Source organism: Callorhinchus milii, unplaced genomic scaffold (assembly GCF_018977255.1).
Source record: "Callorhinchus milii isolate IMCB2004 unplaced genomic scaffold, IMCB_Cmil_1.0 Scaffold12, whole genome shotgun sequence".
NCBI lineage: Eukaryota > Metazoa > Chordata > Chondrichthyes > Chimaeriformes > Callorhinchidae > Callorhinchus > Callorhinchus milii.
Genome location: NW_024704753.1, coordinates 114,219 through 127,205, shown reverse-complemented (window position 1 = coordinate 127,205; position 12,987 = coordinate 114,219). Strand labels below are relative to the sequence as shown.

Sequence of the window (12,987 nt, the reverse complement as noted above, 5' to 3'; positions counted from 1 at the left end):
CTTACCATTGAGAGCATTGTCTGGCAAGTTTTCCCTTGCTTGTCCAGTTATGACAACCCTAGCCGTTAGGGCTTTGGGTTGCAGGATTAATGGGAGCTGAGTGTGAGGATTCCCTGCCCCCAATAACCAATTTGCCCTGCCGATGTGCCAGGATGACTGGCCTGTCACCATTAGTGCCCTGGGGTACTGCACAACTGCCTGCCTCAGGAACTGGACTAAAGACCACCAGAAAGGTATGGCTCTGATATTCCGTTGCCAAACATGTCGCCTTGGAGGTAGTTCAGCTCCAAGGAGACCCCACTCACCTGCCCCAAAGGAGGATAATCACGAACTGGCCATTTGATATAACAAGTATGGATTTGAACCTCTCTAGGTGGGTACCAGGAACTCCCTGTGAGCCTCCTGGTGGGAAACACAGCTCAGCATGAAATGCACAATGGAGTTGAGTCATAGGTCAGCCGTGATATAAAATGGCTGAACAGGCTTGAGTGGCTGAATGGCCTACTCCTGTTCCTTTGTTTCCTTATTACACTGTGATCTTTTGTTACAGTTATTAAATCTGAGTTAATTGTAATGATCTGGTGTTTCATATCATAAGTGAAGATAAGATTACAAATGTACATTGCAGATGGTTTAAAAAAAATTACAAACATTATACATTATGATAAAAGACCGGTGAATTTATTTTGAGGGGGAAGGAGCATTTATTTTTGAAAACATGAAATTGTTTTTAAAGTTGTGCTTTTTTGATGTCTTCTGGCAGAACACGGCCCTTCTTTCTCGCCTTATCCTTTTTCCTCTCTATCTTGGCCAGTTTCTTTTTCTTTAGGTTTCTCTGCCTCTTGTTCTGACGATGTTGCATCTTCTCCACCACTTGCTCAGTTCGTTTCTCCCAATTCTTCTGGCGCTGGGCCTTCAGCTTCTCCTTTCTTTTTAATGCGATTTTCAACATTTCTTCATTGTCTTTGATCTTCACACCCTCAGCTCTGTAAAGAGCATTAGTCCATTTCATTTTTGTCTCAATTTCCTTTGCTTTATCTTCATCTTTGCTCTTCAGTTCTTCTATCTTACTCTTCCGAGCTTCTAGCCTGGACAACAGCTGTTTGTAGTTTTTACCAGTCAAGGGTGTGACACCACCTTTAATCTTTCCTTTTTTCTCTTTTTTCTTCAGTATTTTATTATTGACTACTTGAGATGATACTTCAATTTTATTGAAGATTATTTGCTCCTCCACTTTCCTGCACTCCTGCGTTGTCTCTCCTTTTTGAGTGTCTGATGCCACACACTCTTCCTGAGGCAATGTCTCCTGTTCTTTCTTTATCCGCAATTCTTTTCGTTTTCGTTTTTTTCTTTCCCGTTCCTGTTTTCTACGCAGACGTAACTTCTTTAATTCTTCAGATGACAAGCCTCTCTGGTTGACCTATTCAAAAAAAGTATATATTCTATGTTGATTTTTTTCAAAAAAGGCAAGATGCAATACGACTAACGCAGCGACTGGAAAGGAAGACATTGCTTTGCTTCTCACAGAAACATAATTTTTTGAATTCACCTGTCCACGGGATTCTTCAATTTTGTCATGCAATCTCTGGCGAAGAAGATTTACCGCTGAGAAGGAGCCCAATTCTGTTTTGCTAACTGTGAGAGAAAAGAAGAGGTCAACTGTCGCAATAATAATGCTACAGTCGTAGCTCAGTCTTAACCTCATAAATACAAAGTCACTTATTTTACTGTAAAGCCTGTGAGCATTTTGAGATGTTTCAACCACATAATAAGCTATATCAATTGAAAGATTTTTTTATTATTAAGCCATTGTAGTGACATAAAATAATACACTATAAATTGTCCCAGTTACATGAATGAAGTTTTCAATTTTTTTAACTGCACTATTTACACAAGTTGCAAATGACAATTCATTTTATACCTTACTAACACTGAGCTCTAAAAATACATGTATTATTTCCAGATAATAAGTAAAATTAGTCAGTTCTGCAATAAATAACTGCAGAATAGAAAGGATATATGACCAACTCAGCATCTCTCCACAACAACAAAATTACATTGTATAGCGCCTTTCACATCGGGAGGACGTCCTAAGGTGCTGGACAATTAGTGTTTTGGACCTGAGCTGGGGATCAGGATCGGGGAGAGTGGGGTGTGGGGGGAAGGAGGGCACAGTCTACAAATAGGTTTTGCTCATTAATAACATTTCAGGGTCCGTCTTTAAATCTCATTTATACAAAAATAATCTGTTTGAAATTTGCTGTATATTTTCTTGGATTTCTTTTTCAATTAACTTTTGAGAAAAGTAAATTCCTTCTAAATTTTCAGGTGTTATTAATTCACATTTCCAGGAGTGGAATCCACTTCTACAACACTGTCACTATCAACAGGCAAGAGAAGACGAGAAAGCAAGAGCACTCAATTGAAGTACTTAACTTGTGAAATAAATATAAACATCTCAAGTGGATTTTAACATGCATGTTTCACCTTTAATTTTCTCACCTCTGAAATTTTGATTTTCTTTTATTCCCACCTGAGCAGGTTTAGACAGATCGACTCTCACTGCCTGAAAACCTCTCTGTTCCTTCAGAGGCTGCTTCTTTCTTTTTTTCTTTTTAAGTTGATGACTCTCCTCAGTGCCCATCTTTCTGGAAACTTGTAATTTTAAAGAAATTACATAAAAAAAATTTTGGGGGGCGTTCACACACCAACACAGGGTCAAAGCGATGATTTCTGATTAGTAATCAGCAGCCACTTTAAGGTATAACTTCAGGTAATTCCTCTGGTTGTGAGCTTTTTAAACAATTTATATTTAACTGGAAACAATCTATGCTAATTTCACAAATATTTGAGTGTTTTTTTTAAGGTGGACGTAAAACTGCAAATGGCTTCCAAGGCACTGGATAGTCAGAAAACATACATAAATTTGAGACATTTAAAAAATACAGGTGATATATCAAATGTAAATAATTTTTACATATTTATAATGTTCAAATATTTTAAAAAATCCTGAAGATAGCATTTCTAGAAAGATATTATACAGTTCTGTAACATGAACTTCAACACAAACCAAATCTCATGTATTAATACTTTCGGCCAATCTCTATATCTTCTTTACTGTAACATCACTGTCCAAATTCACTGAAATCTAATATCCAGAACCAGTTTCACCAGAAACTCAGTCAATCCTCTGGGAAATAGGGTTCTGCAACAATGTTTACCAAGTTTTCGCTGGTGTGGCTCCTGGCGCTGAGCGGCGCACACTTTGCTTCCCAGACGCTGTAGGTACTTGTCTTTAGCGGCGAGACTCAGGTCCGCCATTGTGTCAGCGATAACCAACTCTCAGAGGCTTCAAACAGGAAACGGGACGATGTTCACAGGACACAGGCGGCGGCCCGGGGTCGGGGGGTGCGGCGGCCCGGGGTCGGGGGGTGCGGCGGCCCGGGGTCGGGGGGTGCGGCGGGTCGGGGTCGGGGGTCGCGCTCGGCTTCTCGGCTGCAGTTGCACGTGGGCCTTTCGGCGCTGACTGATGACGTCACTGCACATACGCGAACCGGGCCGTGAGGCAGCCAATCAGCGGCAGCCAATCAGAGGCAGCGTCACACAGCGTCACCGGCCACACCCCCGGATACACCGGACACTGCAATACGCGCATGCGCACACCGACTTCCCGCCATCTGCCCGGGAGAGAGGTTTGGCGGTTATAGTAAATAATATTACACCGGGACCACCCCGCCCCCCACACCGGGACCCCGCCCCCCACACCGGGCCCCCCCACACCGGGCCCCCCCGCCCCCCACACCGGGCCCCCCCCCACACCGGGCCCCCCGCCCCCCACACCGGGCCCCCCCCCCCACACCGGGCCCCCCACACCGGGCCCCCCCCGCCCCCACACCGGACCCCCCACACCGGGACCCCGCCCCCCACACCGGGCCCCCCCACACCGGGCCCCCCCGCCCCCCACACCGGGCCCCCCCGCCCCCACACCGGGCCCCCCCACACCGGGCCCCCCCCCCCACACCGGGCCCCCCCACACCGGGCCCCCCCGCCCCCCACACCGGGCCCCCCCACACCGGGCCCCGCCCCCCACACCGGGCCCCCCCACACCGGGACCCCGCCCCCCACAGCGGGCCCCCCCCCCACACCGGGCCCCCACACCGGGCCCCCCCGCCCCCCACACCGGCCCCCCCCCGCCCCCCCCCCCCCACACCGGGCCCCCCCCCCCACACCGGGCCCGCGCCCCGGATCCACGCCCCCGGCCTCCCCCTCTCGCTCCGCTCCGCTGAGGGACGTTATATATAAATGTTGATCCTAAAAAGTAAACAAACAACTGAACTAATTACAATTGTTCTGATGTTTGCAGAGCTTCACCGACTTTTCTTTTGTTGACAGCGATTGGGACGTGGACACAATCCACATGTTTGGATCTCGTGAAACTCGGAATCTCGGCTGAAAAATCTTTTGATTAGAATTAAGAATTAAATAGAATTAAACTCCACAAATGGCATCACTCCTTTCAAATCCAGATATGGAAGATATGAAATCTGATTCAAGCCGAACAGTTACTGAGATTCCCACAACTTTAAATTGCAAAAAAACAAAACTGATTGTGCATCTGGATTTAAATAACACAATCCTACTGTGTGACACAGTCACTGGCCAGGGACCCAGCAATGCTCTTAATTCCTTTCTATCCACTGTGACCTGGGGTCGGATGAACCAGATAGGTAAGTGCCAGAAGCAGCAATCATTACAAATCTGCAGAGATAGAACACATAAAATTAATATAGTGGAATTCAGTGGTAAGTAATGAGACTAGCAGAAAGCAAAGATTAAAAAATGCCATCCTCCACTAATGTTTAAATCCAGCTACGTTCTTTGAACACGTTTCATTTGGTGGTGGAGAACCTGTCAACAGGAACCAAACTTTGTAGTACAGCTGTGGAGAAGCTTACAAAAGAGCAATTGCAATATGGGTTGTGTTCATTTAGAGCATGACATACTTGTTTTACGATGATTAATAATACTTCCATTCTTTATAGCACTTTCTCATTTGAACCTTTCATTCACCTTTCTCCACTATCTGCCTCTGCCCGTATCTCATACCAATTGCTTTTGAAACCCTCACCTTTGTTGCTTCTCGTCTAAATGTCTCAAACCCATTCCTTGCTGCTTCCCCAGTTTCACCAGCTGATGCAAACCTCTGGTGTCTGTATCCTCACCTGGAGGAAACTGCATGCCTATCACTTCATCTTCTACCCCACTTTTCTGCTTGCCCGCTTTGCTCAGATATTTGAGCTTGATACATGTCCCCAGCAACTTTGCCCTTTACCTCTGGAACTCCCTCTCTGTGTTTACATCTCACTTAAAAAAGCTACTCTTGAGCACACCTTGAAGTGCAATGAATCATATGTAGGCAAATATGGCAGCTAATTTGTGTCAGCAACATTTCACAAACAATTAAATGAGTAGCTTAATAAATTGGAATTAATGCGTTGAATTTGAATTAGAAATATTGGCCGTGACACATTACAGTTACTTTCAAATTTCAAGTATAAAAAACTTATTTCATGAATTATTCATGTAGGAGTTGGAGTAATCCAAATGGGAGGAATCACCTCCTGCTTGAATTATTCCAACACACTTTTTGCTGGTCTCCCAAGCTCCACCATTCACAAAATCAGCTCATTCAAAACTCTGCTGCCCGCATACTGACCTGGACCAAAGTCTGGCCCAGGCTCCACTGGCTCTCCATCACCGAATGGATCAATTTCAAGATCCTCATTCTTGTATTCAATTCCATTCACTCCCGGCACCTCCCTATCTCTCTTGACCTCCTCACTCCTCAATCCACCATCCAGAACCTCCGTTTGACTGGCATCAGCCTCCTGCTCGTCCCTCGCACACCCACCGCCTCACCATTGGAGATCGTGCTTTCAGCCACTACGCCCCAAAACTCTGGAATACTCTCAGAGTCCCATCTGAAAACTTGCCTGTGCGACCGTGCTTATCGCTCCCTCACCCCGGCTTGGAGTCGGGCTCCGCTCTGAGATGCTACCCTGCCTCTATACAAGTGCAAGTTGTTGAATTCAATGGAAATGGGAGTGGTGCCAATTTACAAAAGCGGGCAAAATGATCACCCAGGAAGTTACAGACGAGTGAGTCTTAACATTTGTTTTAGAGGCACCCTGATGGAAGAGAGAACATGTGAGTTTTTTAAGTATAGAACTTAAGATCAAAATTGTACAGCATAAGAGGAGGCGTAATGCCGGTGCCGTCTCTGAAAGAACTCCTGTTTAGTCCTATTCCCCTGCTCTTCTACCCCAAAACACTTTTAATACCTTATTTCAAACATTTTCTAATTTCCTTTAAAAAGCTATTACGGTGAGGCATTCCATGTCCTCATAATAAACATAATAATTTTTGCATTTGATATAGCACCTTATCACCTTGTCTGGGTGTCTCAAAGCACTTCACAGGATACACTGTAAAGTGGAGTGACCGTATATTTTGTGGACAAACATGGCAGCTAATTTGCGCACAGAAATGTCCCACAAAAAGCCATTGAGTGAGTAATTTTATTTTAATAATTGTATGTAAAGAATTGTTTATCAAAAAAACATACTCTCCCTTTGCCTTTTGGTCATGACAATAATAATAATATTTAAATTTAATAATGATCTTAAATTTATGTCTTGTTACTGATTTATTGATCAGTGGATTTCATTTTTCCCTATTTTCCACATGATTTCAAACACCTCTATCAGAGTCGCTTTCCTAACATTACTCCCTGACTGAATTGAACTGGAGGCAGCATTGACAACAAAGTTCAACTAACTCTGATTTAACTTTTATTTCAGGCAGGTGGGAATGGCTAAGTAGTGTACTCTCTCTAAACCCTCCTTGCGATGGTGCTGTGAGCTATTATTCACAGTTTGGGAGGGTGCTGGACTTCACAGAGACGGCTGATGGACAACCCTTTAAAAAGATTCACAGTGACTGTCTGCAGAAACTGGAATGGCAAAATCCATATGATGAGCTACTGTCTACTACTGGAGAGGATGGGAAACACTATCACTGGATCCTACCAGCTTTTTTCGAGTTCATTGATGACTTGTTATCACAGAATAGAGAATTTGCAATAATATTTCGAACGTTTGGGACAGATCTGTGCAGAACTTTGGAAACAATTCAGTTTGCCCTGTCAGGCAATCACCCTGAATATAAACATCTGCAAATGAAGCAAGTAAGTGAAGTTAGAAGTAAATAAATCTTAGACATTAGAGCATAGTAGAATGCCATTCTACTCGTTGCACCTAAATATTGGTGCTGTGCACAGGTTGTTTGCCATGTTTGCCTATAAAATACGCAGTCACTACACTTCATAGTAAATCCCGGGAAGTGCTTTGAGCTGTCCTTACATGAGAGGCGCTATATCAAATATAAGGATTATTATTACTTACTGTAGAATCAAATTTACAACCTTCTAACCTGAATAGGTAAATGCATCAGGTGGTGTATTTTCCCACTAGCCAGCTTTGTTGCATTTTTATCGGGTTAAGCCAACTAATAAATAAAGTTTTCACTATTTTTTTCTCTAGCTTCCAATCAGCATGGTCGAGGGACGGATCCGCTGCAGTCCAGATAATGTGGTTCTGACTGTAGGATCTGATCAAATTTCTTTAAAATCAGAGAGCAGAGGCCTCTATAATTACTTTTCCTCGTTGAAGGGAATTGTAGGTTTTCAGGATCATTTTGACTGGTGAGTTATGGAGTATTTTTATTTCAATTTTCAGTGCAATGTGCAAAATATTTTTGCATTCAGTCAGAGTAATGGGTAAATCTATTAAAGCACAAGTAGAATAGCGCTAATAAGGAACTGGTGATTTATAATGAACATAAGTGTTCTGTGACAACTCGGATACGCAATTTCTCACATGCCAATTTGCATCTTGGCAATATGCTATAGAGTTAGTAAAAGTGGACTCAGCCAAATACTACCTCACCTCTGGTACTTATTGGATGCTAATTGCATTTTAATATTGTATTATGGCAATAGTTAACTTTAACATGCACTTCTGGAATTCTAAAGAGAAAGTTTACATCTAATTTTGGGCAAAACAATAGTCCTAAATTTACCTGCTTTTGTTATGTTTAGAGATAGATACTGGAAATTAGGGGTACTAACAGGTATGACGAAATGGTACTAAAAGATCTGCAATGACCTAATAAACTGACGGGAGGAATTAAAGAACCTCTTGTTCCTACGTTTAGCATTAGATTACCCCATTGAATACAGATAATTATATTTACTTTGACAATCGCACAGTTTAATAATAATGAAATGAAACAACTACAAAAAATTACATTTGTATAGCGCTTCTCACGTTGGGAGGAGTCCCAACTATTATTAGTGATTATGAGAAATAGTTAACAACTGGGTGGCTGGACTAAGTTATTAGTGACATGCCTTAAATAATAAGAATAAGAATAATCCTTGCATTTGATATAGCGCTTTTCACGTCGGGAGGACGTCCCAAAGCGCTTCACAGAACACACTGTAAAGTGAATTGACTGTATATTTGTGGGCGAACGCGGCAGCCAATGGCGCACAGCAATGTCCCACAACCAGTCGTAGATTGAAAATGACCAATTTATTATTGTTTTGGGTTTTGGAGGGAATATTATTAGGCTCTGTGTGGAGTAAGGAAACTTGCCCGAGGTTTCGCTCTCTGCCTGGAATTGAACTCAGGTTTCTCGCTTGCAAAGCGAGTGCTCTAACCACTGTGCTACAGGACTCCACAAATACCTAATAATAAATAACTAATAGCTTAATAATTTCTTACCAAATTGCCTAACTGTGATTCAAAGCGTCCATGCGGTTGTGATTTCTCAGTCCAAGCTGAACACTAAATTTACAGTTTGCACATTCTGTGTTTTTTTCAAGGTGGGCTCGCAATAATTATTCAAACAGAGGCGGTAAGCCATTGTGGATTGATCCTTCCCACACTGGTGTACATCATATCTTCATAGATGATAATATCCGTCTGAATGATTCTGACAGCATTGTCAATCCACAGGTATCGTGGTCATGCCACATTGATATGAAATATATTAATTTTAATAACAGTCCCATTTATCAAAACAATAAAAGGTTGTAACGTACAAATCAGTCTCATTAATCCCATTATCCCATTAAACAAATCAGCCTCATCAGCACATTTAGTGTTAACTCATGGTCTACATTCTAGGTTTGTCAGTGGTCCATATTTTTTCTTATAGTGGTACTTTGTTACATCATATTAATAATTAATTGTATTTTTATATCACCCAATGTGTTTTAGATTGAATTTGAATTTAGATTGAATGGAGAGCTGCAACTCTCCATTCTTGGTGAAATGTTTGTGATCTATTCAATTTATATTACAACCACCTGCAGTTATTATTTAGATTGAAACCAACAATGTCACTTTGCGTTTAAAACAGGTATTTGTCAAGGATGGAATCAGAATTGCTCCCACTGCAGAGCTGTATAACATTTGTCTGGTTCAGACAAACCTTGTGAAGGCCATATGTGATCGGAATTACTTCATCAAGTGCGTGCAGCATTGTGAGGAGAATTTTATCAAATACACAGCGCAATGTGCTGCTCAAGATGCCGTAACAACCTCAGACAAATCGACAACTAGCTGATATAGGACTGTTTATCTTAGAACAAATAGTAGAAGAGTTAACTAGATGTAGGGGCTGACAGATATTAGTGAAACTGTAGTGTAACTTCGACTTTGCTACAACCAATTTCTCTGAAAGGTTTGCTGTGGAAACAATTTCACTGTACTTTATATTGGCATGCTTATCAAGGTGTAAAAATTCTATTCAAATCATATAAGATCAAATTTAATAAGTTTTATTCCCTAAAGGGTTTACAAATATATTTATATAAATGTATGTCTGTTAAGAGTACTATGGAATTGTTGCCTTTAACAGAGGAAAGTGCTTAGTGTACATCTTTAACAAACTGTCTTATATGTTTATACAACAAATGTTGTGAAGAATCCTTGAATCCATTTGCTTCCTGAATAAAGCACTTCACATTGTAAACTGAATGCATGTCTAGTGCTTTTGTTAATACTAACCAAACACCATTTATATTTTTCAAGTGAAATCTATTCATTGGTTGCAGAATTGCACAGCAATCAGATACAGGGACCACACTGTATTCCTGACTTGGACAATTTCAATTTCATCATATTTTGTATTTTTTGCAGATCCATATTTTATTTTATCATTTCTACCCGTTGGTCCTTTTAATAGGAGAAAAACTTGTCTGTTTTCCCCGTGCAATTCTCAGTATATAATAATAATAATCCTTGCATTTGATACAGCACTTTATCACATATTTGAGGCATCTCAAAGAAGCGTTTCACAGAATATATCCCTTAAAGTGAATTGATGGTAATAAGGCAGATATCACCATCTTTTACTCCAAAAATAGAGTCAATTAACTTTACAGTATATTCTGTGAAGTGCTTGGAGCCGTCACAACAACGTAATAAGGCGCAATATCAAATAATACTAATTCTTATATGATACAGTGCCTTATCACACCTTCGAGACGTCTCAAAGCGCTTCACAGAATGTGAGAATGTGCTGTAAAGTCAACCGTGCTTACGGCCACTGCCCCCCCCCCACTCACTGGCTCGGAGTCAGGCTCCACCACTGTTTAAGCGCTCTGAGAGCCTACCTGGCCTGGATTGCAAGCTGTCATTGTAAAGTGAATCGACCATATTTTGTGGACAAAATAATTTTTAAGAAATTATTATCCCTGGAAAAATGATCCACCAATCGACTAACAACCAGGTTCCTACTTAATGCTGGTAAACAGATTTTCACAAACTGAACTTCCTTAAATACCTTCACACACGTCTACTAGGATTTAGATATTTGGAATAAGATTGATACATAGAAATAATAACAAGGAGCATGGAAGGAAAAGTGCTATTTGAAGAGCCATTCTGTATGTGGGTTCAAGTAGACTGTTCTATGTAAATGGTGCAAAGGAAGGGCCAATCAACTAACATTTTATAAATCAATATAATAAAAAAATTTTGGTCAGGTAAAATTTTGAAAATAAAGTTGATCAATATTGAAAATTTGCTGGGTATTGATAGGCAGCTAAAAAGGAAGCTCAAAATGTATTTAAAATGTTGGGGGTAATATGTGTAATATTTGTTGAAGTTGGGAAATTGAACATTTTCTATTATACTTCAAATAGCAGTAAACCTTAAGTATCAGGTGGATCAATTGGCAATACATTTGCCCAATTCCACAACCTTCACATCTTGTTAGGCTCCACTAGCAAATGGATCAATTTCAAGATCTTTACCCTTGCACTGAAATCCCTTCACACCCTTGCATCTCCCTACCTTTCTGACCTGCTCATACCCGTGTTGGGATTTCCGATCCTGAGGTTCAAATAATGACCCGACAATCCAATTAAGGTGTAATAGAGATTTATTAATCAAAGTAACACATACAAAACTAGTAAAATAATACTGCCACTACAAGTAACAGAACTTATACTACCAGTTTTGGAGCAGTCAGTCAGTCAGTTGCGATGGTTTCAGCACACCTTCTCTCCGATGGTTCGGCTGCCCTCTTTGTCTGACTGGATCTGCTGTCTAACTTGTGTAAAGTCAGGGTAGTTATACTTTTTCCACCTAGGGATCTTCCCCCCTTCTCCAGTCAAGCATCTTAGCGCGTACCCAATATATTTGACCCTTGCACATCCTTGTACCCATATCTTCTAGATAAGCAGACCCTTTCGAGACAAAGAAGTTTGCTCATTATTCTTCAACACATGACATCTTGCTTCTCCCTTCCAAGGCCGAAGCCTGTCTCTGTCTGGTAGAAACATTTAACGCGATCGGCATGTGTTCACAGAGTACTCAGCAGCTTTACTTAGGTGCCCTCATGGAATGCAGATTTCTTGGGCCCTTCCTGAAGCCTGTTCTATGCCATCTCTCACCATCACAACTGACTGACCGTTGGCCTTTCAGTACCAGGATGGCTTATTCTGCCAATTCCTAAAATGTTAGTAAACCAGTTTCTTTCTTCCCTGTTTCCTACTGCCATGCATATACAAGTATATAATATATAAATATATATATATTCACTATTAATTCTTCTATTGCTCTTCTTACAAACTATATTAAAATCAACCTTTTCTAACACCCACCTCCTCTGCCTGTCCCCTTCACTCAGCTACTGTGGAACTGCTGCGTGTTCCCCAACCCTTCACATCACAATCAGTGGCCATGCTTTGTGCCGTGCCTTGAATCTGTGGAACCTGCATCAACCCTTTATCTCACCTGAAAAGCTATCACTTTGCCGCACCTAATGGTTACCTCTCCCTTCTCCCTTACTCAGTGTCCAACCTCACCACTGGACAGCACTTTGAGAAGCTATCCTACATGAAAGGCCTGATATAAATGCAAGTTATTGTACACATGATCCTCACTTTTGTGGTTTGGACCATGCTTGCCAGTGATTTCTACAGTTGCATATTTTGCTCTTTGTAAAATCTTAACTACATCCTTTATCATTTGTGAATTTCGCTGAGTGCAAAGTTGTGTCATTCATATTGGAATTAGGAGGGGGTGTGAACTCAGTCCCTCCCACTATTTCTACATACTTCATAATGATTATCCTGTTTTCTTATTTTTTTTAGTTCCTAATCCATATTTTACCCTTGTTATCGTAATGCAGCCAAAAATAAGATTGTGAATAGCAGGAAAAATGATCAATATTGGTCTATATTGATGGTTATCGCTATTCAGGTGATGTCGCTACGAGAAGGATCTTGTTCTCAGCTTGTAAGTTGACAATTAGGAAACATTGGTTTATTATCTAAATGGATGTTGTATTTTGATCAACACAATAATAGTTTTTTACATTTATACGCCACCTTTTATGTCAGTGGGACCT

The 12,987-nt window shown here is 41.2% G+C and overlaps 2 protein-coding genes across 6 annotated transcripts; one reads left to right on the top strand and one right to left on the bottom strand.

Annotated features, from left to right (window-relative positions):
- Nucleotides 1-659: 659 nt before the first annotated feature.
- Nucleotides 660-3,401, bottom strand: LOC103188763 (surfeit locus protein 6 homolog). The gene is made up of 4 exons (XM_007908858.2): nucleotides 3,222-3,401; nucleotides 2,503-2,655; nucleotides 1,550-1,635; nucleotides 660-1,420 (listed from the first exon to the last, which is right to left on the bottom strand). Exons 1-4 carry the CDS (start codon nucleotides 3,319-3,321, stop codon nucleotides 731-733), a joined length of 1,029 nt encoding a protein of 342 aa, XP_007907049.1. The 5' UTR covers nucleotides 3,322-3,401; the 3' UTR covers nucleotides 660-730.
- A 234-nt stretch (nucleotides 3,402-3,635) lies between these two features.
- Nucleotides 3,636-10,100, top strand: si:dkey-32e6.3. 5 transcript variants are annotated; one of them, XM_042339791.1, is made up of 6 exons: nucleotides 3,636-3,692; nucleotides 4,393-4,727; nucleotides 6,861-7,246; nucleotides 7,602-7,762; nucleotides 8,948-9,080; nucleotides 9,487-10,099. In XM_042339791.1, exons 2-6 carry the CDS (start codon nucleotides 4,502-4,504, stop codon nucleotides 9,691-9,693), a joined length of 1,113 nt encoding a protein of 370 aa, XP_042195725.1. In that variant the 5' UTR covers nucleotides 3,636-3,692; nucleotides 4,393-4,501; the 3' UTR covers nucleotides 9,694-10,099. The 5 variants fall into 5 exon arrangements, 4 of the variants coding, with proteins under 4 accessions (XP_042195725.1, XP_042195726.1, XP_042195727.1 ...); XM_042339792.1 differs by having other exon boundaries at nucleotides 4,364-4,727; XM_042339793.1 differs by having other exon boundaries at nucleotides 3,680-3,706.
- Nucleotides 10,101-12,987: the final 2,887 nt, after the last annotated feature.